The sequence below is a fragment of the Cherax quadricarinatus genome, chromosome 43 (assembly GCF_038502225.1).
Source record: "Cherax quadricarinatus isolate ZL_2023a chromosome 43, ASM3850222v1, whole genome shotgun sequence".
Lineage (NCBI taxonomy): Eukaryota > Metazoa > Arthropoda > Malacostraca > Decapoda > Parastacidae > Cherax > Cherax quadricarinatus.
This window is the reverse complement of record NC_091334.1, coordinates 13,879,845-13,907,462: the sequence shown is the minus strand read 5'-3', so window position 1 is coordinate 13,907,462 and position 27,618 is coordinate 13,879,845. Positions and strand designations below refer to the sequence as shown.

Here is a 27,618-nt window from a genome sequence, read left to right as displayed (position 1 = left end):
TGGTGAAGAAAATAATGGGATTGCGGGAAAAAGATGCAGATAGTATCAGAGTACACGGTTTAAGAAAAGATAACATTCTCAAATACTGGGAAATGATAAAAACAAGAACAACAGTAGAAAGGTAAAGATGAAGGGAATAAGGATGCAGAAGAGAAGTATTATGAGCACATACTATACAAAAAGTTGAAGCACTAAGAAGAAAATATACGAGCGAAGATTAACTGCATGTACAACTAACGTCAACATTATTACAATAACGTCAATGTTATTACAATAATCTAAAAGCTCCAAACATGCCTAGCGAATACCAAATACAAGGCTTTGAACTAATCCACAATGACACAAGAAATATGGAGGAGTAACGATTTATGTCAGAGAAAATTAGAAGTGTTGCATCAAAAATTATATAAAATTTGTGGGAAATAAAAATTATTGTTAGGTGTTTAATATCAACTTCCCAACATGGAAAGCGACCACTAAAAATGTCTTGAGGAGGAAACTGCAAGATTTACACTACAAGATAACGCAGCAATTCTAAGGAATTTTACTTTTAGCCAAATTGAAATTCTCTGACTGGTAATTTAGATCCATCAACTTCCTAATAGTAGCCCAGGACTGCATTTTGAAGCAGTATGTAACTGAACCAACCAGACGGAATAACCTGCTTGATCTGGTTTTGTCAATGATATCCTGGTAAATAATCTAGAGATCACCCAAGAGCTGGGCACAAGTGATCACCAATCTACTGTCGTTATCGATTACTAATCTAAATTCATCATCTAGCACAGTGAAGGAATTTGATGGACTAATTATATCAACTTGTAGGTTCTCTGACCCATTTATCTACATTCCTTAAACTTTCATTTTTACCTTCAAGCCTTTCTTGCTAAATAGTTTCTAGTCCTTGCTGCTAGTCTCCACTTTCATGTGACTGGTATTCTTTTCTTTGTTCCAGGGATGATTCTTCTTCTACTCTGTAAGATTATCTTCTTCCTAGCTTCCGCTTCGCCTGAAGGTATAGCTGTTCTAAGCTCAGGGACGCACTCACGCACTCTAAAATAATTTGCCTAAGTTTGACGTCAGGCTTATTGGGCAGTAATTTGATGGTAATGATTTATCCTCTGCTTTAAAAATGTTAACTGCATGTACTTGTATCCTTCCTCATACATACGTATTCATATCCTGATATACCAACACGATTCCTCAGGACAAGGGTCAAATGACTATTGAAACAGTAGTTTTGGGCCCTTTGTTGCTCGTTATCTACATTAATGACATTGACGATATACCTTGGATGAGTTCCGAGAGTTTTTCTACTCTCGAAGCCCGGCCATGGGCCAAGTTCGTCTGGTATTTGCCTTGTCAACCAAAAAATAAAATCGCATAAGTACATTAGCTGGCGATGGAAACATAAACCAGATAATGGATTCGAAAGAAGGTACTGATAAGCTCCAAATAAATTTGAAGAAGATAATGTTGTGGTTCAACAAGCGGCACATTTCGTTCAATTTGAAAATGTACAAAGTCCGAATCCCTGGGAATGAAAACTCTCATACTAATAAACAAGGTAATGTAGAATCTGATCATACAGAATATGGAAAATACTTGGGGAGTCATAACAAGAAGAAATCTGAAGTCAAGACAGTGCCTGTGTCTGCTTAATGAGGCTAACAGACTACTAGGATTTACTTAAAGAAGAAACAGGAGTCCAAAGGTTATTCTACAGTTCTATGCGTCATTAATACCAGACAAACCTGACCCAAGGCCGGGCTGCGCGAGTAGGAAAATTCGCTAAAGCCTTCAACGATATATCAAAGGTACAACTCAGTTCTGGTCTCTACACGGATATAAATACATTGGAAAGCATACAAAGAAAGATGACAGATAATCCACTGTACAATAATAAATGCGAATATAGACTGAGAGCACTGACACTACTCTCTGGGCAAACACGTAATATGTACTAGACATGTATTTCATGTACTGTATATGCCATCTTTATATCGACAATGTATCTCTTAAATCTTTTGTACCATATTATGTAATAAAATATACCTACTGGTTCAAAAGAATGAAAAGATGGGGTGGTAGGGGAAGTAGAATAGTCAAATGGCTTCAGCAAGAAATCCAATATTCTTCCTTGAAGTCTTTTTATCCACTTCTCCGAGGCTATGGGTCCCACAATTTGCACCAGAGGTGGACCCATATATATATATATATATATATATATATATATATATATATATATATATATATATATATATATATATATATATATATATATATAAATAATAGGGTGCTAAGAATATCTAACAAAAAAAACTCGAACAATGAAGTCAAGTTAAATAAAGTTTTGAAAGGATATAGTAAAGTATTGATTTAACAACCTGCCAAGTAATCATTAAATCTAACACCTTAGGTAGCTTTAAAATTAAGTTGGGCAAATACAGGAATAAGAAGTGGGTTTCAGCACTTGCCGAACATGGATCAGTAGTGCTCCTTTATTCTTACAGGAATAAGAAGTGGGTTTCAGCACTTGCCGAACATGGATCAGTAGTGCTCCTTTATTCTTACAGGAATAAGAAGTGGGTTTCAGCACTTGCCGAACATGGATCAGTAGTGCTCCTTTATTCTTACAGGAATAAGAAGTGGGTTTCAGCACTTGCCGAACATGGATCAGTAGTGCTCCTTTATTCTTACAGGAATAAGAAGTGGGTTTCAGCACTTGCCGAACATGGATCAGTAGTGCTCCTTTATTCTTACGGTTTTATGGTGTAGGATAGATACTTAAAAGTGCAGTGACGCGTAATGTAGGTGTTTTGGGTGTTAGGGAGGGAAAGGACAGGTATTATAGGTGAAGGGGGGAGGGTAGGTGTTGAAGAAGTGTGCAGTGAGAGAACAGGAGTTGGGATATACCTTTACCTTTGACAAGTTTTTTTCTACTCCCGGAGCTCGGCCATGGGCCAGGCTCGTCTGGTGCTTGCCTGGTCAACCAGGCTGTTGATGTTGGTAGCTGCGGAGAAGGACGACAGGCGTTGCACTTGTAGGAAAAGGGAAGGCAGGAGAAGGGAGGGTAGGGGGAGGGCAGGAATAGGAAGGGGAGAAGAAGGATAGGAGTAGAAAGGGGGGAGGAGAGGGCAGGAATACGGGTGGTAAGTGTAGGCAAAGCAGGTGTGGTGAGTGCAGGGATGGCGGTGGGGCACCTGGGCCCCGTGATGGACAGGCTGCCTCTAGGGACTAATATAGGCGGAGAGATATCTACAGGCACCACAACCCACCCACCACAGGCAGGCAGTCCCACACACATGCACGCACACATTCACATCAACCGAATCATCTATACAGCTAATGCTCGCCTGGCAAATCTAAGAGTGGTCTTCAGGAACCTCAAACGTCTTTCGGGACACTATACATAACTTATGTCAGGCCCATCTTGGAGTACGCAGCACCAGTATGAAACCCACGCCTGAAGCATATCAGGAAACTGCAGAAGTACGCAACAAGGTATGTTCCTGAATTAAGGGACATGATCAACGAGGAAAGGCTAATGTAATTTTTTTGACAACACTGGATGATAGATTAACCAGGGGAGATATGATAACATCATACAAAATACTTAAGGGAATTGATAGGGTAGACAAGGACAGGGTGTTTGAAGGTAAACACACCAATGAGCCACAGGGACGTCAGGAAATATTTCTTCAGTCTTGGTACACCAGTGGGCTGCAGAAAACAATATGAAGTTCAACGATGAGAAATTTCAATTACTCAGATATGGTAAACATGAGGAAATTAAATCTTCATCAGAGTACAAAACAAATTCTGGCCACAAAATAGAGCGAAACACCAACGTCAAAGACCTGGGAGTGATTATGTCGGAGGATCTCAACTTCAAGGACCATAACATTGTATCAATCGCATCTGCTAGAAAAATGACAGGATGGATAATGAGAACCTTCAAAACTAGGGAGGCCAAGCCCATGATGACACTCTTCAGGTCACTTGTTCTATCTAGGCTGGAATATTGCTGCACTCTAACAGCACCTTTCAAGGCAGGTGAAATTGCCGACCTAGAAAATGTACAGAGAACTTTCACGGCGCGCATAACGGAGATAAAACACCTCAATTACTGGGAGCGCTTGAGGTTTCTAAACCTGTATTCCCTGGAACGCAGGAGGGAGAGATACATGATTATATACACCTGGAAAATCCTAGAGGGACTAGTACCGAACTTGCACACGAAAATCACTCACTACGAAAGCAAAAGACTTGGCAGACGATGCACCATCCCCCCAATGAAAAGCAGGGGTGTCACTAGCACGTTAAGAGACCATACAATAAGTGTCAGGGGCCCGAGACTGTTCAACTGCCTCCCAGCACACATAAGGGGGATTACCAACAGACCCCTGGCAGTCTTCAAGCTGGCACTGGACAAGCACCTAAAGTCAGTTCCTGATCAGCCGGGCTGTGGCTCGTACGTTGGTTTGCGTGCAGCCAGCAGCAACAGCCTGGTTGATCAGGCGCTGATCCACCAGGAGGCCTGGTCACAGACCGGGCCGCGGGGGCGTTGACCCCCGAAACTCTCTCCAGGTAAACTCCAGGTAAACACCGCCACCCACCACGCCCTACTACCCAGGGTAACAGACCTGTGACTGGTTTCAGGGTTATTCTCCTCTTCCATGTTTGACTGACAAGGTTGTTGTTGCTGGCGACCCGTGGATCTCTCTCAAGCATACATAGTCTTAACACCACTACACACAATCATATCATCCAGGTAGGTACAACAACCTCCTGTCCCATAAGTGAAAAACGAAACGCTGTTAAGTTTTACACTCTAGTAGAACTGTTGGTATTCTCTAACACGTAGATGAAAAAAAAGACAATGACCCACACTTTGGAAAGGAAACTTCAGAGAACGTTTCGGTCCGTCGTAGAACACTTATTGGGGATTTGATCCAAGATGCACCGAAACATCGTCTAATGTTTTCTCTCCAGAGTGTGGGATATTTGTGAACGGATGCATTCACAGTTTCAAGAACAGGCACGACAAAGCCCAGGTCAGAAGTTAGTATATAACAGTGGGGAAAGGTTGAGAGTAAAGTCTGTTGGAACCAAAGGCACTTCAACACAAGCCTGTGAGTACTTAAAACACCACCACGTGTTTAGTGTACTCACTGAGTGTGTACCTACTCTTATCACACCCAGGTGTACCCTACCAGCTTGCTGCATTTTCCTTGGTAAGTACTTGTACTCAAGTATAGTCTACATGTGTACATAAATGTAGCTGTTACATGTATACAGGTATGTTAACTCCACATGTACACAAGTATGTAAGTTCTCTTTGCAAGCATGTATGTAGCCTCCTCTGGTACATACATACACCAAGTACACGCAACAGTGTTGCACAAGTGCATACACGCATACATACCTAGTACACAAATGTTACAACCGTACATATACAGAAACATACTCACGATGTTTTATCCGTCATGCGACCCTTGCAGCGCCACCTATCCCTACACATGCGACCCTTGCAGCGCCACCCATCCCTACACATGCGACCCTTGCAGCGCCACCTATCCCTACACATGCGACCCTTGCAGCGCCACCTATCCCCACACATGCGACCCTTGCAGCGCCACCTATCCCCACACATGCGACCCTTGGAGCGCCACCTATCCCCACACATGCAACCCTTGGAGCGCCACCTATCCCCCACACATGCGACCCTTGGAGCGCCACCTATCCCCACACATGCGACCCTTGGAGCGCCACCTATCCCCACACATGCGACCCTTGGAGCGCCACCTATCCCCCACACATGCGACCCTTGGAGCGCCAATCCCCCACACAAAATGTAGTCAATATTATCTTATCAGCTGGAGTTTCAACGGTCTGGTTGTATGATAAGTTAGTGGAAGCGCCGGTGCTGTCTCCCTCCAGCAGTTATATCATGGCACTTCCCCTTCACCACCTACACCCCTTAGCTTTAACTTTAAATAATAAGATGCTACAAGGACTCCAATGGAAATAATGATATATACAAATGATGAGATCACCTCATCTTTTGTATATAATTCTACATTCTTCACATAATGTCCTTATATTGTACTGATAAAGCCACTGGATGGCGAAACGTCTACAAATAATGATACCCAGTAAAAGCATTGCTTGTAATCAGTAACTATCACAGTGTAGCAAACATGCCAACACCCTATCATACAGAACAATTTAACAAATGTTTGTTCACCTACAATATAACTACCATATAAAATAGTGTAGCAAGACACTGCGTGCTCTCTCACAATGTATCTTAACAGTGTAGCAGGTTACTGCAGGTGTACCCACAATGTGGGTATCATACAGAATGGTGTAACAGCTGTAACAAGAAATCTAGAATATTCTTATTATCTTCTGTTTTATCTTCTCCACGTATCTTTGTCTGTGCCTATGATTTCAGTAGTAAAGTGGTCACAATATTCTTTTCCTCTCCTGTATTAATTAGAGGTAAATACTGGCACTGTCGTCGACAACTGGCTTATTTCATCATATTCATGAGGAGGTATTAAGCCGCTAAGACTTAAAAGGGGAAACGGGAGGTAGGTTTGGTTTGGTTAGGTTAGGTTTCCTAGAAAACAGAACAAGTGTTTCCTGAAGCGGGTCATAGTCACGTGATGACCTGAAGCTGTTTTTGGTCATCTGACCGAGGCCTTCCGCTGGTTTACCGGTCCACCCCTTTAAAAATTTATGGAGAAGTACTCAGGTATCATCTATGGGAGAAGTACTCAGGTATCATCTATGGAAGAAGTGGGTAGCTGAAGTTCCTTGAATCAAGAGCCCTTCCAAAGCATCCAAGCACTGACAAAGAGTACAGTCGTCGATACAGATATAATAATAATAGTCCACCTGTTGACACAGATATAACAAAAAAAATGGAGAGTTCGACACAGGTATAACAAAACCATATCACATATCAACACAGATGTAACAAAAAATTCAAAGATCGACACAGGCATAACGAAAAAAAGTGTAGAGGTGGACAAAGACAGGTAAAACAAAATAGTTTACTAAGTTGCAGAAATGAGTACTCACCATTGCTGAAGTGCCGTTGGTGTAGGCGTAGGCGAAGGGAGATAAATAACCCAGACGGTCGGCTCCCCAGGCCGAAGCTCCTGCAACACATGTAAACATGAACTAATAACATGTGTCAAGCTTCAGTGACCCATCTATCACACAACAGGGTTAAATTACTAGACACATTGGCTACCTGGATTTCCTACTCGTTTCTGTAACACTGCAAGCTCCTGAAGATATGTTGACTGCAACATGAAAGGCCTACAGGTATCATTCAACTCCCTCCGTGGTTGTTTTGCATATATAATTATAATTATATAATTATATATATATATATATATATATATATATATATATATATATATATATATATATATATATATATATATATATATATATATATATATATATATATATATATATAGACAATAAGATCACAGTAAACAGGTGATTTTAAAATATGCAAAACAACCACTGTGAAAGAGTAGTGAAATTCCAAGCGCTTTCGTGACTACTCACATTGTCAAGGAACTATGCATAGTTCCTTGACAATGTGAGTAGTCACGAAAGCGCTTGGAATTTCACTACTCTTTCACAGTGGTTGTTTTGTGTATATATATATATATATATATATATATATATATATATATATATATATATATATATATATATATATATATATATATATATATATATATATATATAGTGCCGAATAAGTAAAACTCGTGATTTTGGCTTAAATAGCAACGCTGTTCTTGCCGAATAAGGCAAGCGAAAATTTTTGTATGCAATAATTTCGCAAAAATCATCCTGAACTTAATAAACACAATGAAATATGTTTTCGTTATTAAATTATTGTCAACTTATCTAAAATATATTTAAATGGATTAGGCTAAATTAAATTGCTCTTGTTATAATAAGGTTAGGTTAGTTTTTTAAGGGTGTTTTGGTACAAAATTATCAATTTTTACATTAACATAAATGAAAAAATGTATCTTTAAACGTATAAAATTTTAGAAAGGACTTAATTTTAAATGAGTTGCTAGTAACTGACTAGTTCTGCCTATTCGGCACTATATACAGAGAGAAATGTTTGTTTTTCACGTTGTGTGTGTGTGTGTGTGTGTATATATATATATATATATATATATATATATATATATATATATATATATATAGAGAGAGAGAGAGAGAGAGAGAAAATAGACATCAAAATCTGGTCTCCCTCCACTACTACTCCATGTTCACTCTGACATCACCCACACATGAGAAACAAAGAAAAGCCAATACATACAACGCGAGTCCAGAGGTCAACCAACTGATCTATTTCCATTAAATTTCGACCGTAAGAGCCCCCAGGTGGGATAGCAGTGTCTTCATCCGTCAGAGGCGCATGTAAGGGATATACTGATTTATTTTAAGATGTAGACTGACGTCACAGCTCACAGGCCACTTGCAACATGAACTCCACGCTTGATACAGTTGTATTAAACTACGTCGTTACCACAATAAAACCATTGATATAACTATCTCACAGCCAGCCAACAGAGGTGTAAACAGAGTATAGAAAACGGTGCCTGCACCACCTTTGTTGAACACAAGACATGTTGCAGCACAAGCATACGTTGGCACGACGTTTCACTCTATTTACAGCATTCTCAATTAAGGTTAGTCCGCCACGTTTCTTCACTTATGTTGGTATTATGCCATTTGATACATCTTAATTACTGAAGGAGATTATAGGGTAGTAGGTTGGTAGACAGCAACCGCCCAGGGAGGTACTGCTGTCCTGCCAAACGAGTGTAAAGCGAAAGCCTGTAATTGTTTTACACGATGGTGGGATTGCTGGTGTCTTTTTTCGGTTTCATATACATGCGAGATTTCAGGTACATCTTGCTACTTCTACTTACACTTAGCTCACACTACACATGCATGTAAAAGCATATATATACACACACCCCTGTGGGTTTCCTTCTATTTTCTTACTAGCTCTTGTTCTTGTTTATTTCCTCTTATCTCCATGTGAAAGTGGAATAGAATTCTTCCTCAGTAAGCCATGCGTGTCGTGAAAGGTGACTAAAAAGCTGGGAGCAAGGAACTAGCAACCCCTTCTCCTGTATACATTACTAATGTTAAAAAGAGAAACTTTTGTTTTTCTTTTCGGGTCACCCTTCTTCGGTGGGATACGGCCGGTTTGTTCACACACACACACACACACACACACACACACACACACACACATACACACACACACACACACACACACACACACACACACACACACACACACACACACACACACCGATAGAACAGGCCTAGTGTCTAATCGACATGTGCCTAGGACAAAATGGTAACTAACTGAGAGGTGTACACATCCCTCATTTACACACAGTTTTCTTTATTCTTACTTTAGGGTTTGAAGTATTCTTGACTTCTGGGGAACAGGTGACGTTCGGCTTTAATGACCACTGCACAAGTCACAGGTTTTTAAACCCATTAATAAACCTTAATTACTCGGGCCAAAAGCCACAAATGAATTACTTGGGATCATTTAACCGCGGCAAAGGCGAGAAAGCTAAGAATTATGACTTATTTCCATACTTTCTGTTCTGTCACATGATGCGACCCACAACAGTTGACAAATTTGTTAAGTACATGGGCTGCTGGTCTAAAGCTACTTGACCCTTGTAAAATGAGACACTTGTGCAACATTTCTGGAAAAGTTTCGCCAGCCAGTGGCTTCTTCAGTCCAATACAGAGAAATTTGGAAGATTTTGAGTTGAGGTAATCAGTCCCTCAGCCTGGATTTCGGTGTGTTCACTCCATCAATCTTTATCAACTTGTCGGTTTTCTAAACCATTTATTTAAGCATTTGACCATATTTAAGAGGCATGGTACGGGACCGGGTCGTGGAGGCACTGACTCCCAGGATATTTTACATGCTCCAGATAATCGAGCGTGCGTCCTCTGGGTTAAGAGCTGAGCGTACTAATACTGAATAGCCTTATTTAATATGCGCAAAATAATCCCTGACTATATTAAATTAACACGGCGTAACTAGAATTATATCTACAGAATTAATGAACCCGTAAGAATGATGAGCTTCGCGCCGAAGAAGAATAAAGAAACCTCGAAGAACAGGTGGAGCAGCGAGAGACAGCAAGACCCAGATGACAGAATGACCATCACAGCCGCCGTCACTGGGCACCCTACCAGCCGCTCGCAAGGATCTTAGTCCTTACGTCATCTCAGGAGAAATATTTCAGTCTGGGACGACATTTAACCCAGCATAGCAAATTTGGTGATGTCACACTGTATGGAAATACTTGAGAGGGGGGATTAAGGAGGGGGAGGAACTACAAGCGAACAGAAAAGAGTAACGACAAGTGGGAGAGATGACATCACACTAGCAATAAAAAAAGCAGGGAGGATTAACTTAGTGGTACGAAGAGGATGATGAAGAGAAGGGGGGGGGTAAGGAACATCTGGGAGTGTTTCCTTAGGGTACCTGGGTGCTAGTCGACTGGTGTGGGTCGTATCCTGGGGAGAAAACTGATCTAAATTTGCCCGAAATGCTCTGCATAAAAATGGTATTTCTCTATGTCACTTACGTCAGCTAGGTCTGTATAAGTTGCATCATGTACTTGTAGAAATAAATATTATTATTGTTGTTATTATTATAACGGGGTCTTACAAAGACAACCTTACAGGACTTAGCAAGAACTACACTAAGGATAGCTTTACCAAGATCTTAAACATTCCAGCTTACAAGACACTCCCCAACGACCATCTTATAAGCATCATTATAAGAACCAGCCTCTAAGGACCCCCATGCAAGGAATACCCACTGAGGACCACCCATTCAAGGACTACCTTCAAGACTACCCTCCAAGGGCCATTCTTACAAGGGGTATCTTCATCCTCTCGTGTCCCAGCACACAACAACACACTCCTTTCACACCCACTCCTTGCCGCCGCCGCCGTCACAACAGATTGTTACAAACAAACCCAGACCTATAGTCAATCCTACGTTAAACAGACATGTACTAAGTGAGCTAGCGCGCGGGCGCGCACAAACACAAACAAACACACGGCGTCCAGGAACTGCGACGCAACCCCTGCAACACAAATAGGTGAGTACACAGGCTAAGGGTCTATTTACAAGAACCTTCAACATATCTAACATAGTTTTAAGAATAGGGATGACAGGGTTCAAGAGGCGAGAAAACCGGGAATGCTGCTGGAGGGACCAAGAGCCAAGTCTCGACCCTGGCTAATGACCTGTGTCGGTCGGTGGAAGCACCTTAAAGCAGAGTAACTCCGACAAACACAGTAGGTGACTACTATGGAATAAACAAAGGTGGTAAGTACTACGGGCAATGAAAATTTTAAGAACCTATATGATAAAATACTAAGTGAGGAGAGGACATGTACACAACTCTGCTGCTGAAGCTAGAAACACCTAACTGAAAATCCCTAAGTATTCACGCACACACAAACGTCTCTCTCAAACTCAGTCCATATTGTAGATGATACAGAAGCAGCAATTGGAAATTAAGACAATGTTTCGCCTGTTCAGCTGTCTTTTTCTAGCCTGAAAGGATGGTACTGCAATATAATAACAGGGAGGTGAAGCTGGGAGAGGTAGCCCAGAGACTACCCACGGTGTTGCGAAGACCATAATCATCGAGGCTGTCTTCTGGTACACTCCAGATACAAAATACATCTAATGAATAGTAGTGATGTAATGAGTACACTAAGGAAAAACTTAAGTGTGAAAGAATAATAATAAAGGAAAACTTTCCAATACCCTCCCATCATACATAAGAGGGATTACCAACAAACTAGCACCAGACGAGCCTGGCTCATGGCCGGGCTCCGGGGGTACTCTCTCGAAACTCATCAAAAGTAAAGGTATATTAAAGGTATACCCCCTGGCTGTCTTCAAGAACTTAAGTTCTTCATGTCAGTTCCTGACCAGCCGGGCTGTGGTTCATATGTTGGACTTCCTGTGGCTAGCACCAACAGCCTGGTTGATCAGTTAATCCATCGGGAGGGCTGATCCGGGGCCGGGTCGCGGAGACACTGACCCCACGAAACACTCCAGGTAGCTCACCTGGCTTTTTTTTTTTTTTTACGCAAAATACGTAGCTGTTACATTGTCGCTCCCGTGGCACGGTCCCAGACCAGGCCTCCTGGCTCGTAACATGAGCACTCAAGTTGTTGGTGCTAGCAGGACGAAGTCCAACTTAGGCAACCTGACTTATCTGCAAATGACCTGAGAGGAGCTTATGCAAGAGAAGTGGTTTTAGACTTAAATGTGAACTAAGAAGGAAAACATCCGTGATAGTTTTGTGTCAGTATTTACAGATGACACCAAAGTAAGCATGAGAGTCACCTCGGTAGAAGACAATGAAATATTACAGGAAGATGTAAGCAGTGTTTACCACAGGGCTGTGGAGAATATGACGTTCAATGGTAATAAGTTCCAGCTGCTTAGGTATGGAAAGAATGAAGAACTCCAAAGGAACACTGTATATAAAACTCAAGGGGATCATCAAACAGAACGAAAGGAACACGTGAAAAACTTGGGAATAATTACGTCAGCTGACATTTCTTTCAAAGAACATAAGACAAAAGTCACGACAGCCAGAAGGATGACGGGGTGGATAATGAGAACCTTCGGAGCGGAGGAGAGATACATGACAATATTTACCAGGAAAGTACTCGAGGGCCTGGTCCCAAATCTCCACACTGCTATAACAACATACTGGAGAGAGAGATATCAGAGGAAATGCAAATTAACCCAGTGAAAAGCAAACGTGAATTGGGCACAATAAGGGAACAATGTATCAACATCCTTGGCCCCAGACTATTCAATATTTTACCAGAAGACATCAGAAACTGCTGGAACAAGTGTCGAGTCTTCAAGAGAAAACTGGACAAGTCTCTTCACCAGGTAACAGCCTGGTTGATCAGGCCCTGATCCACCGGGAGGCCTGGTCGTGGACCGGGCAGCGGGACGCTGATCCCCGGAATAACCTGCAGGTAGACTTCAAGTAGGTGCCAGATCAACCAAGCTGTGATGGCTATGTGGGGCAGCGGGCCTCCGGCAGCACCAGACGAGCCTGGCCCGTGGCCGGGCTCCGGAGTGTCAATTAAAGGTACAAGCAATTAATAAGTGCAACAATAATTGACGAGCATAAAATGAATCATAAGTTATCAAGTCATTTGCAATATGTCGGCAAACTTCACGCTTGGGCGTGAATGATGGTGCATGTGTTTTTCTTCTTTGGATCAACCTGCCTCGGTGGAAAACGGCAGTTAAAAAAAAATATCACTATAAGGATAGCTTTAGTCCTGTAATCACAAACAGGTGAAGAATAAAAAGTCATTTCATAACTAGACAAAAAAAAATTAGAGATGAAAATAAACGATTTTTTTTTCGGTTGGCTGTGATCCATTATCGCGACTTAATAATATAGCCCAGGACGAATTGAAACGTTTAGTTTCAGCTCCTATTTGTAGTTTAGTCACAAACAGCTAATAACACAGGATGAGCAATAAGAGGAGAAGGACGTCAAGGATACTTGCTGAAGAAGACGAAGGCGGTGATCTAATTATATAGGAGCAAGATAAGCAGGAAGAATATGATCTGAAGCAAACACAGTCAGAGAAGAAGAAGCAGCAAATACACATGTGAGCAAAACAAAGAAAGAGTTAAGTACTTACCACACCTTTAGTATCTTCGGTAAGTTAGTAAATGCACAGTATAAGTAAGACACAGAAGAGGAAAGTAACTTGAAGGATACTTACCGAAGAGGCCGAAAGGGGAGGAGGTCTCGGGGAGACGTCCATCGCTCTTGGACGCCAGGGCGAAGGAGGAGGAGGGGACGTGAGTGCTCTTATTCTGCGTGAGAAACATGACCATCTTAGCAATCTATATTGTGTGTGTGTGTACGTGTGTGTGTACGTGTGTACGTGTGTGTGTACGTGTGTGTGTGTACGTGTGTGTGTACGTGTGTGTGTACGTGTGTGTGTACGTGTGTGTGTGTGTGTGTATGTATGTATGTATGTATGTATGTATGTGTGTGTGTGTGTACATAATCTGAACATTCTTAATCATAGGCTGGATATACAACAATTTGTATTCATAATATTTTTAAACATACAAAAACTCTAAAGCAAAAACTACAATATAAGAGGTACGGTGGTTAACACTGGTGGTGGTAAACAATCTTAATAAACCAGTGAGACTTATTCGCCCCTTTATTACTTATTTTGCTAGGGATGGTGTAAACAAAATAAAAAGTACACCTTCCTGGCTAGTCCTGCAGGGAAGTTGAGGCCGAAGCTGCCACCGTGTGGAATTAAGGGAGAAAGATGAAATTAAGACACATGTGCAACATCTGGGTAAATTTTGTTGTAGACGTTTCGCCATCCAGTGGCTTTATCAATACAAATTCCAGGACATTTCCACCTGACGTTAGTTTACAAGCGTCAGGCGCCTTTCTTCTGCTTTAGAATCTCCACGACTACGGTGCTCTTCGCACCTACTCCTAGGTTGAGGGACTGATTACTTCATCTTCTGTGCATAGTTCTACTATCTTCAACTTATGTCCTGGAATTTGTATTGATAAAGCCACTGGATGGCGAAACGTCTACAATAAAGATACCCAGATGTTGCACATGTGTCTTAATTTCATCTTGTCGGTATTGTATACCATTCTTGCACATAAGAGAGAGAGAGGAGCGTCTCGGGGTTACTGAAGCGTTCGCACCATGCTAATCTTGACTTAGAGTAGGTGTGAAGATCATCGTCCCCGCATCCCGGTCTAAACCAGGCCCTGCGTAGTGAAAATCAGGACGTGGCTACGGATGAAGAAGCAACAGCCTCCAGAGCGCACCTCGCAACACCACTACGGCATCACAATTCAAAATGCCTGTGACATACCTTCAACCAGTCTCAAGTATTATTATACACTCGCTGCCTGGCCTGAGGCAAGACTTCCTTGCTGATTGCAAGAACAGGAAAAAAAAAATACTGGTTTATCAGGCCATCCACCGGGAGACACGGTCTGAAATCGCACAGCGGGAGACGTTAATTCCCAAAATCGACTTTAGGTATGAGGGCCAATTACACAACTCCAAATAGGCAACAGAGCTCAGAAGGCCGGAGAGGACAAATTCACCAGGCCACACATATCCCAATTAATAAGTTTAACATCCACGCTCCGCCCGCCCCTCTTGCCTCTCGTCTAACAAACCCACAACTGAGGTGTTAAACACTTACACACACATTACTTGGATGCAAGAGAGGTAATCTTGCACCATCCAAGAGATACCCTTGGAGTGTGTGATAAATAGTTTAAAACCGACAAGCTGAAGATTGAGACACTTATGCAGCATATGGGAATCTTTACTGAAGAAACGTTTCGCCACACAGTGGCTTCATCAGTCCAATATAAATCAGAAATGTGTAAGGAGAGGAGGAGTTTGAGGTAATCAGTCCATCAGCCTGGAGTCTGATTCGTATTGGACTGATGAAGCCACTGTGTGGCGAAACGTTTCTTCAATAAAGATTCGCATATGTTGCACAAGTGTCTGAATCTTCAACTTGTCGGTTTTAAACCATTTATCACATCTGTTAGACACTGTAACATCATGAGATCTAGATACAAAGAATTCTTCAACACTTGTCCAACCTTTGGACGAAGACCTACTTCGACTAGTGGATGGTACCACTATGACCCCGCCTCCTCCTGCTTCGCCTCACCTGATTACAGTATATATGCCACGTCTACGGCCCTATGCTGTACTTTCTACAAGATTGATGGACTCCAGGCTGAGGGACTGATTACCTCAAACTCACCCTCTCCTTACACCTTTCTGATTTATATTGGACTGATGAAGCCACTGTGTGGCGAAACGTTTCTTCAACAGAGATTCCCATATGTTGCATAAGTGTCTCAATCTTCGGATACCCTTGGAGGGTGTCGGGGTTGGAAGGACAGAAGAAGTCACGTAATCTGACGGTCACCTTCATCTACACACAACCTAAGCCAGGAGTAGCACCCACACAAGTGTGCCACCACCACACTCCCGGGTTGCTATCTGCCTGTTTTCCAGATCACGTAAACGTTTTGATAAACATGAGCAATGCGTTAAATATCTTTAGTGATGAAATGTTTCGCCAACCAGTGGCGAAAAAAAAATTGACTAAAATTAAGATAGTAATTTGGTACGTCCATGACCTTTATGAACCTCGATAATAGTTCAGGATTGACCGAAATGTTGGCTGAAGTTTCTTGCTCAAATTGTGCAGCAACTGTTAATTCTTGCACCTGGAGGTTATTCCGGGGATCAACGCCCCCGCGGCCCGGTCCACGACCAGGCCTCCCGGTGGATCAGGGCCTGATCAACCAGGCTGTTACTGCTGGCCGCACGCAGTCCAACGTACGAACCACAGCCCGGCTGATCCGGCACTGACTTTAGGTATCTGTCCAGCTCTCTCTTGAAGGCAGCCAGGGGTTTATTGGTAATTCCCCTAATGCTTGGTGGGAGGCAGTTGAACAGTCTTGGGCCCCGGACAATTATGGTGTTTTCTCTTAGTGTACCAATGGTGCCCCTACTTTTAATTGGGGGTATTTTGCATCGCCTGCCCAGTCTCTTACTTTCGTAGGGAGTGATTTCTGTGTGCAGATTTGGGACCATTCCTTCTAGGATTTTCCAAGTGTAGATTATATATCTCTCCCTCCTGCGTTCCAACGAGTACAAGTCAAGTGCTTCCAAGCGTTCCCAGTAGTTAAGGTGCTTGACAGAACTTATACGTGCAGTAAAGGATCTCTGTACACTCTCTAGATCTGCGATTTCACCTGCTTTGAATGGAGGTGTTAATGTACAGCAGTATTCCAGCCTAGAGAGAACAAGTGATTTGAAAAGGATCATCACTGGCTTGGCATTTCTCGTTTTGAACGTTCTCATTATCCATCCTATCACTTTCTTTGCACTTGTGACCGTGGCACTGTTGTGATCCTTGAAAGTGAAATCTTCAGACATTACTACTTCCAGGTCCCTTACATTTTTTTCCGCTCTGTTGTATGGCCAGAGATTGTAGTATACTCTGTTCTAGTTATTATCTCCTCCAGTTTTCCATAACGTAGTAACTGGAATTTGTCCTCATTGAACATCATTGTTTTCCGTTGCCCGCTGGAAAACTTTTGTTTATATCTTCTTGGAGGTTAACCGTGTCCTCAATAGATGACAGCCTCATGCAGATCCTAGTATCGTCTGCAAAGGATGATACAGTGCTGTGGGTTACATCTCTGTCTATGTCTGATATGAGGATGAGGAACAGGATGGGGGCGAGTACTGTGCCTTCTGGAACAGAGCTCTTCACTATGACAGCCTCCGATTTAACACTGTTGACCACTACTCTTTGTGTTCGATTGGTTAGGAAGTTGAAGATCCATCTCCCCACTTTCCCAGTTATTCCTTTAGCACGTATTTTATGGGCTATTACGCCATGATCGCATTTGTCAAATGCTTTTGCAAAGTCTGTGTATATTACATCTGCATTCTGATTTTCTTCCAGTGCATCCAAGGCCATATCATAATGATCCAGTAGTTGTGAGAGGCAGGAGCGACTTGCCCTGAACCCATGTCGCCCTGGATTGTGCAGTTTTTGGGAATCCAGGTGATTTGCAATCGTGCTTCTTAGCACGATTTTTATGACATGGGACGTTAGAGCTATTGGTCTATAGTTCTTAGCTAATGCTTTGCTGCCACATTTATGGAGTGAGGCTATATCCGTAGTTTTAAGTGACTGTGGAATTTCACTCATGTCCAAGCTCCTCCTCCATAGTGTACTTAGGGCACGTGAGAGGGGTTTCTTGTAGTTCTTAATGAACACAGAGTTCCACGAGTCTGGGCCTGGGGCTGAGTGCATTGGCATGTTGTCAATGGCTGTTTCAGTCTATCGGAGTTAGGGTAATGTCAGAAATCTGGCATTCATTTATGGAGTTTTGAGGCTCATTCATATTTCACTAATAGTTTTAAGCTCCTCCTGTCTCTCCTGGTTCCTGTAAGAGTCCTTTAACTTAAGTTCGATAGTTTCCACTTCCCTGGTCAGCGCCTCCTTCCGTGTAACAGATATTCTAGTGTTCTTGAGGAGCTCAGTGATTCTTCGTCGTCTTCTGTAGAGGGAGCGTCTTTCTCCAGTTTACTGCTGCTCTTCTTTCTTAAGAGGAATATACCTAGAACATGCTTCGGCTGCCAGGAAGTTGATCTTTTCAAGGCACTGGTTTGGATCCATGTTAAGATAACTTCCCAACATGTTTCATTTAGGACATGGTTCACCTGGTCCCAGTTGATGTTCTTGTTGTTGAAGTTGTATTTTGTGAAGACACCTTCACAAGTACATGCATTTTGCTGATCAGGACCCCTGTGCATGTAAGTCTGGACTTCGATTAGATTGTGATCGGAATTAGTTGTTTTTGATATTGTTTTGTCTCTTATCAGGTCCTCATTATTTGTGAAGATAAGGTCAAGTGTGTTTTCTAGTCTTGTTGGCTCCACTATCTGCTGGCTTAAGGTGTGTTTATCGCAGAGATTTAGTAGCTCATGTGTGTGTGACCTTTCATCTGCGCTACCTCCAGGGATGGTTTCTGCTATAACATTCGCTGCATTCTTCCATTTTGTATGCCTTAGGTTGAAATCACCAAGCAGTAAGATGTTTGCGGATGGAGCTGGAAGGCTTTCCAGACAGTAATCAATTTTCAGGAGCTGTTCCTTGAACTGTTGGGAGATTGCATCTGGTGGCTTATATACAAACACGATGACTAGGTTTTGGCTCTCGATCTTTATTGATAGAACTTCACCTACATCATTTGTGGTGTTCAGCAACTACGATTATATAAATACACGAGTGAGAGAGGTTGGACTTGCACACGAGTTAACAGGGTAGCACTGAAAAATGGGTTTTGCAAATATCTTTATTAGTGGGTCTGAGAAAGACCTCTCTAGTATGGGCCAGCAGGCCTGCTGCAGTGTTCCTTATGTTATTATAACTTAATTCCTGCTTGTTTCTCAAGTCAGTACCCGATCAGCCGGGCTGTGGTGTTGATGTGGGATTTCGTGCAGCTAACACCAACAGCCTGGTTGACCAGGCCATTCACCACGAGGCCTGGTCTGGGACCAAGCTGCGAGATCGATGACCCTCTGAACACTCTCCAGGTAGAGATCATCGTCCTCGCCACCTAATCTCAGACCAGACAAATTGGAAATATATATATATAAAAAAAAAACAGAAATATTAACTATTAAGAATGTGAAGGTTGAGTTATTTACCTATCTTTTAACACATTCATGAGATAGAAAACATCAACAATTCTGTCAGAATACAAAATATTTAACAGGGCTCTACTGGACACACACACACACACACACACACACACACACACACATACACACACACACACACACACACACACAAAGCAATGGAGGCAGGATTCATACATAGCTTGAAGAAGTACGATAAGACCCTTAAAGCAGGGAGCGTGGGGGCTAGTGGCGATCAGAGAAGAGGCAGGGCCAGGCGCTGTGCCTCGACCCCGGCAAACACATAGATGAGTACGCATACATTGTAAGATGGTAAATCAGGGCTTACCAGCCTTCATAAAGCTATATTTTTGTTTGCCTGTAGTTGATTCTAAGGATCACTGCCCCAGACCAGACCAGACCTGGTTGACTGCTTGATCAATTAAGCTGTTGTTGCTGGCCGCATGCCAGGGAGCTCTGTCTTCCTTAAGTATTTTATTTACATGACTTTAATTTATTTATATTTTTCCACTTGTATCATATATCAATATTAATAATTAGATGCCAGAACCACTAACTGATCAATGAGGAAGCCTAAGTTTGGGACCTGCCCACGGGGATGATGACCCTGAAACCATTATTGCGTATTTATATTTATACCAATACAATAGGTACCTGAATGACGTATCAGGGGGTCAATACCCTTGCGGCCCGGCTGGTCTGGCACTGATCTGAGGAACTTGTCCAGTTTCGGTGTTCAGATTTGGAAACAATCCCTCCAGGATTTTCCAGGTATAAATTATGATGCACCTTTCTCTCTTACATTCCAAGGAATACAGTTGAAGAGACTTCAAAAGCGCTCTCAGCAGTTCAGATACTTGGAGTGTATAGCAGTGAAAATTCCCTGTACATTTTCCAGCTCAGAAATCTCGCCTGCACTGAAGGAGACCGTCATTATACAGCAGTATTCCAACCTAGACACAACTCTACGCTGAACATTAGTATTCACTATAAGTGTGACAGGTCAGATAATATAAACACTAAACACAAATGTCCTGTCACACCAAATCGAGCAACTATACACAGGAAATTTTACAGTTGTAGTTAAATAAACTGTGACAATCTGACCGAATTCGTTTACCTTGAATGTGATGTACATAGTTTAGAACCCGCAAGTTGAAGAATGAGACACTTGTACAACATTTGAGAATCTTTACTGAGGAAACGTTTCGCCAGCCAGTACCTTCTTCAGTCCAATACAAAGAACTGAGGATGTGTTCAGTCAATCTGGAGAAGAGTACTCATTTCCTCAAATTCTTCATCTTCCACTGTTCTTCTCTGTATTGGACTGAAGAAGTCACTGGCTGGCGAAACGTTTCCTTAATATTCACAAACGTTGCAAAAGTCTCTCATTCTACCTCGAATGCCTCCTGTTTTCTTCTCCTACCATTTATTGTGTGTGTGTGTGTGTGTGTGTGTGTGTGTGTTCGTTTCAATCTTAGCCCGCCCAAGAGAGGGCTCACCCATCCCACAAACTAGCTTCCCCCCACTCTTCCATCCACCCTAGATAACACTCACCCATTCCACAAACACGTCACCCCCCTTCCACCCAAAGACAACGACTAAACACCCACCCACCCTTCCACCCACAAACAAGGTTTCCTACTCCCACCCACACAGAAAACCCATCTACCATCCCTCCCACCCAAGCAGTAACTACGCCCCTTCGACCCACATAAAATGCCCACCTGCCCTCCCTCCCACCCTGAGACAAAAGATAAAAGCATAATGCCCCTCACCTTCACATGAGCCAGGGTTTGAAAAAAAATAAGGTGAAAGAGAATGAGGTGAATAGTTATGCAATATGATAGACGTGTTGAGTGACGTGACGTGGCGCTCGGACTGTGAGATGTGTTGAGTGACGTGACGTGGTACTCGGACTGTGAGATGTGTTGAGTGACGTGACGTGGCACTCGGACTGTGAGATGTGTTGAGTGACGTGACGTGGTACTCGGACTGTGAGATGTGTTGAGTGACGTGACGTGGCGCTCGGACTGTAAGACGTGCTGAGTGACGTGATGTGACACTGTAAATCCGTGACAGGATTCGACCCGGGTATCTTCGGTTGTGAGAGGAGCACGTTACCACTAAGCTACGTATTCCCTGGTCAATTTCAACGAGCCTTACCTTTCAATTTCCTTTTCGACATTTCTGTGCTAATGTTTGTGTAAGGCTCTTGATCCAAGGAATAGCAGCTACCCCCTCCCGTTTCTCGGATCAAACCTGATTACCTCCCACTGCGTAGACGCTACACGATCCTCATGTGTTTTGCAGTTCCTCACATAATAATAATAATAATAATAATAATAATAATAAATGATGGTCTCCATACTCTCCCTACCGGAAATATCAGTACATAGCACTCTCAACTTTCGTGTCACCACTGTAGCGGTGGTGAGTGTGGTGGGGAAAGAAATAAGTGGTGGTGGTGGAGGCGGGACCCAAGTTGGGGTAATGGGAGTTTGTTTGGAGTGGTAGCAGGATTGTAGTTGTGGTGGTGATGATGGTTATAGTGACGGGTGATGGTGGCGGTGATAGTTGTGGTTGATCGTGATGGAGATATTTGTAGTTATTCGTGGCTTGGAACATAACGCTTTTAGCATTATTCTGTATGAGTCATGTGGGTTTAGCGCTTGTTTTGCACGCTGGACTGCGTACGACCAGCAGTAATAGCCTGGCTGCTCAGGTCTTGATCCTCCAAGAGTCCTGGTCTGGGACCGGGCAGCAGGGGCGTTGACTCCCGGAAGAGTCCTTCAGATACCTCTACCTCTGATGAGTTCCGAGAATTTTTCTACTTCCTGAGCCCGGGCATGGGCCAGGCTCGTCTGGTGTTTGCCTGGTCAACCAGGCTGTTGCTGCTGTTGGTCCGCTGCCCCACACAGATAGCCTTTAGGATGAAGACATGTGAGCAATAAATGGCTACAAGTGAAGGAGGACCGAAACGTTTTCTAATAAATATGCACTAGTGTTCGTTCACGTGTCTTTTTAAACTAATTCGTTGGTATCTATTACCAAGGTTTATACCAGCCTTTAGGTTATCAATATGTTAGTGTTTAACAAGCATCTAGTAGCCACCATCACCACTCTGCTCTCACATTACACAAGTAGCTACGACTACCCAACTCCAGGTGATTTTTTAGTGGCAGGAAACGAAAAAAGAAAATGGAAGGAAATAACAAAAATAGTCCACCACCTTGGAGCCTTGTTGGACTGGAGGCGCAGCCAGTGGCCACCCATGGCCCTCCAGAATTACAACTACTGATGCCAATAACAAAATCCCCCCAACAAACACAGAATACAACCTCGTTCATATTTGCTAATATACAGGGCCTTAAGCCATCCACCAACAACAAAATACCTTTTATCAGTGGACTTCTAGTGGAGTCTAATGCAATGTTTGCAGCCTTCACAGAGACTCACACAAAAGATCACTTTGACAGTGAAATATGGATAAGTGGTTACAACCTTTTTAGATGCGACAGAAAAAACAGGCAACAAGGGGGGGTTGGCCTGTATGTCAAAGAGTCCCTTATCTGCACGGAGTTGCTGAACACCACAAATGAGGTAGTTGAAGTTCTATCAATAAATATCGAGAACCAAAACCTAGTCATTGTGGTTGTATACAAGCCACCAGATACAACCTCCCAACAGTTCAAGGAACAGCTACTGAAAATCGATTACTGTTTGGAAAACCTTCCAGCTCCATCCCCAAACATCTTACTGCTTGGTGATTTCAACCTAAGGCATACAAAATGGAAAAATGTAGCAAATAATGTTATAGCTGAAACAATCCCCGGAGGTAGCGCAGATGAAAGGTCTCACACACATGAGCTACTAAGTCTCTGCGAAAAACACTCCTTAAGCCAGCAGATAGTGGAGCCAACAAGACTAGAAAACACACTTGACCTTATCTTCACAAATAATGAGGACCTGATAAGAGACATAAGAATATCAAAAACAACTAATTCCGATCACAATCTAATCGAAGTCTAGACGTACATGCATAGGGGTCCTGAACAGCAGAATGCATGTACCGGTGAAGGTGTCTTCACAAAATACAATTTCAACAACAAGAACATCAACTGGGACCAGGTAAACCATGTCCTAAACGAAACATGTTGGGAAGTTATCTTAACATGGATCCAAACCAGTGCCTTGAAAGGATCAACTTCCTCGTAGCCGAAGCATGTTCTAGGCATATTCCCCTAAGAAAGAAGAAGAGCAGGAGTAAACTGGAGAGAAAAAGACGCTCCCTCTACAGAAGACGACGAAGAGTCACTGAGCTCCTCAGGAGTGCTAGAATATCTGATACACGAAAGGAGGCGCTGACCAGGGAAGTGGAAACTATCGAACGTAAGCTAAATGACTCTTACAGGAACCAGGAGAGGCAGGAGGAGCTTAAAGCTATTAGTGAAATTGAAAGAAATTCAAAATATTTCTTTTCATATGCCAAAAACAAGGCAAATACCACATCTAGTATCGGGCCCTTACTCAGACAGGATGGGACTTACACAGATGACAACAAGGAAATGAGTGAAATATTGAAATCCCAGTACGACTCTGTGTTTAGTGAACCACTAATCGGTCTGAGGATCGACGACCCAAATGATTTCTTCATGAATGAGCCTCAAAACTCCATAAATGTAAATGTATGCCAGATTTCCGACATTACCCTAACTCCGATAGATTTCGAAAAAGCCATTGACAACATGCCTATGCACTCAGCCCCGGGCCCAGACTCGTGGAACTCTGTTTTCATTAAGAACTGCAAGAAACCCCTCTCGCGTGCCCTAAGTACACTATGGAGGAGGAGCTTGGACATGGGTGAGATTCCACAGTCACTTAAAACAACGGATATAGCCCCGCTCCATAAAGGTGGCAGCAAAGCATTAGCTAAGAACTATAGACCAATAGCTCTGACGTCCCACATCATAAAAATCTTTGAAAGAGTGCTAAGAAGCAGGATTGCAAATCACCTGGATTCCCAAAATCTGCACAATCCAGGGCAACATGGGTTCAGGGCAGGTCGCTCCTGCCTCTCACAACTACTGGATCACTATGACATGGCCTTGGATGCACTGGAAGAAAATCAGAATGCAGATGTAATATACACAGACTTTGCAAAAGCATTTGACAAATGCGATCATGGTGTAATAGCCCATAAAATACGTGCTAAAGGAATAACTGGGAAAGTGGGGAGATGGATCTTCAACTTCCTAACAAATCGAACACAAAGAGTAGTGGTCAACAGAGTTAAATCGGAGGCTGCCATAGTGAAGAGCTCTGTTCCACAAGGCACAGTACTCGCCCCCATCTTATTCCTTATCCTCATATCAGACATAAACAGAGATATACACCACAGCACCGTATCATCCTTTGCGGATGATACTAGGATCTGCATGAGGCTGTCATCTGCTGAGGACGCGGTTAACCTCCAAGAAGATATAAACAAAGTTTTCCAGTGGGCGACGGTAAACAATATGATGTTCAATGAGGACAAATTCCAACTACTCCGTTATGGAAAACTGGAGGAGATAATAACTAGAACAGAGTATACTACTGACTCCGGCCATACAATAGAGCGGAAAAATAATGTAAGGGACCTGGGAGTAGTAATGTCTGAGGATCTCACTTTCAAGGATCACAACAGTGCCACGATCGCACGTGCAAAGAAAATGATAGGATGGATAATGAGAACTTTCAAAACGAGAGATGCCAAGCCCATGATGATCCTTTTCAAATCACTTGTTCTCTCTAGGCTGGAATACTGCTGTACATTAACATCTCCATACAAAGCAGGTGAAATCGCAGATCTAGAGAGTGTACAGAGATCCTTTACTGCACGTATAAGTTCTGTCAAGCACCTTAACTACTGGGAACGCTTGAAAGCACTTGACTTGTACTCGTTGGAACGCAGGAGGGAGAGATATATCATAATCTACACTTGGAAAATCTTGGAAGGAATGGTCCCAAATCTGCACACAGAAATCACTCCCTACGAAAGTAAAAGACTGGGCAGGCGATGCAAAATGCCGCCAATAAAAAGTAGGGGCGCCATTGGTACACTAAGAGAAAACACCATAAGTGTCCGGGGCCCAAAACTGTTCAACAGCCTCCCATCAAGCATTAGGGGAATTGCCAATAAACCCCTGGCTGCCTTCAAGAGAGAGCTGGACAGATACCTAAAGTCAGTGCCGGATCAGCCGGGCTGTGGCTCGTACGTCGGACTGCGTGCGGCCAGCAGTAACAGCCTAGTTGATCAGGCCCTGATCCATCGGGAGGCCTGGTCGTGGACCGGGCCGCGGGGGCGTTGATCCCCGGAATAACCTCCAGGTAACCTCCAGGTAAGTTGAACAACTAGCTACCACCATCACCTGTTGTAGATTCCTGGGACCATCACCTACGCAGCACGGTTCCAAACCACGTGGCTTTACCCAGTCATGGCATGATCAATCTCAATCCAGAGTCATGGAATGGTAAATCTCAACCCAGAGTCATGGCACGAAAACCACTACCCAGAGTTATGGCATGATAAATCTTTACCTCGAGACATGTCTTCATAAAGTTGTATCCAAAGTCATGGCTTGAAAATGCTAAACCCAGAGTGAAAATCAGTCCGTCATCAAGGTAAGCTCAACTAACAGCGGTATAATTAGCAGAAGGCAGACGCTGCCATGACACTGTACCTCTGGTCACACAGCGCAGAGCTGCAATACAACACACGTCTGATGGGGACAAATTAAATAAGACAAGTAGATGATTGAGACAAATGTCCAACACTTCAGTATCTTTAGTCGTAGACGCTTCTACAATTAGTAAATATCAACTCAATGGAGAGACATAGATGGGAGACCGTAGAAGAGGTAAGTTTATTTAGGTACAGGTACACACAATTACAGTTACACAAATTATTATACATTGTAACATGAGAAAAATAACGTAGGATAACCCCCAGAGTCAAGGTGACTTATTTCCGTTGAGGTAATCAGCCTTGTAGAATTATATAAAGACAAATACAAATGAGGTAATGAGTCCGTCAGTCCAGGAGCAGGTGGCCGGTACTTTAGACATCTTGACCATGTGACGAATTAATTAACTTGTCAGTATTGTATACCACTGATATAATGATACGCGTCTGATGTGACCAACGTGGAGGGACGGAGGGGAAGACTCAGTGCGTGCGTGTGCGATGGGAAGAGAGAGAGAGAGAGAGAGAGAGAGAGAGAGAGAGAGAGAGAGAGAGAGAGAGAGAGAGAGAGAGAGAGAGAGAGAGAGAGAGAGAGAGAGAGAGAGAGAGAGAGAGAGAGAGAGAGAGAGAGAGACAGAGACCCATTCAATCTACATTTTGTGGTGATAGGTAGTAGGTTGGTAGACAGCAACCACCCAGGGAAGTACTACCGTCCTGCCAGATGACTGTGAAACAAAAACCTGTAACTGTTTTGCATGATGGTAGGATTGCTGGTTTCTTTTTCTGTCTCATAAACACGCTAAGATAACAGGGATATCTTGCTACTCTTACTTACACTTTGGTCACACTTCACAGACACGCACATGCATATATATATATACATACATCTAGGTTTTTCTCCTTTTTCTAAATAGCTCTTGTTCTTTTTTATTTCTTCTATTGTCCATGGGGAAGTGGAAAAGAATCTTTCCTCCGTAAGCCATGCGTGTCGTATGAGGCGACTAAAATGCCGGGAGCAATGGGCTAGTAACCCCTTCTCCTGTATACAATTACTAAAAAAGAGAAGAAGAAAAACTTTATAAAACTGGGTTGCTTAAATGTGCGTGGATGTAGTGCGGATGACAAGAAACAGATGATTGCTGATGTTATGAATGAAAAGAAGTTGGATGTCCTGGCCCTAAGCGAAACAAAGCTGAAGGGGGTAGGAGAGTTTCAGTGGGGGGAAATAAATGGGATTAAATCTGGAGTATCTGAGAGAGTTAGAGCAAAGGAAGGGGTAGCAGTAATGTTAAATGATCAGTTATGGAAGGAGAAAAGAGAATATGAATGTGTAAATTCAAGAATTATGTGGATTAAAGTAAAGGTTGGATGCGAGAAGTGGGTCATAATAAGCGTGTATGCACCTGGAGAAGAGAGGAATGCAGAGGAGAGAGAGAGATTTTGGGAGATGTTAAGTGAATGTATAGGAGCCTTTGAAC

The 27,618-nt window shown here is 42.8% G+C and overlaps 1 protein-coding gene across 3 annotated transcripts in view; it reads right to left on the bottom strand.

Moving 5' to 3' along the window:
* Positions 1-27,618, bottom strand: part of LOC128694277 (protein pangolin, isoforms A/H/I/S-like) — a 267,628-nt gene that overhangs the window by 175,552 nt on the left and 64,458 nt on the right. Inside the window, exons 2-3 of one of the 3 annotated variants that reach the window (XM_053784338.2) lie at positions 13,891-13,984; positions 7,093-7,172 (exon numbers count right to left, since the gene is read on the bottom strand). In XM_053784338.2, coding sequence (XP_053640313.1) covers positions 7,093-7,172; positions 13,891-13,984 — 174 coding nt within the window. Of the gene's footprint in view, positions 1-5,629; positions 7,173-13,890; positions 13,985-27,618 lie in introns of those variants that run through there. The other 2 variants (XM_053784337.2, XM_053784336.2) reach the window with 2 other exon arrangements.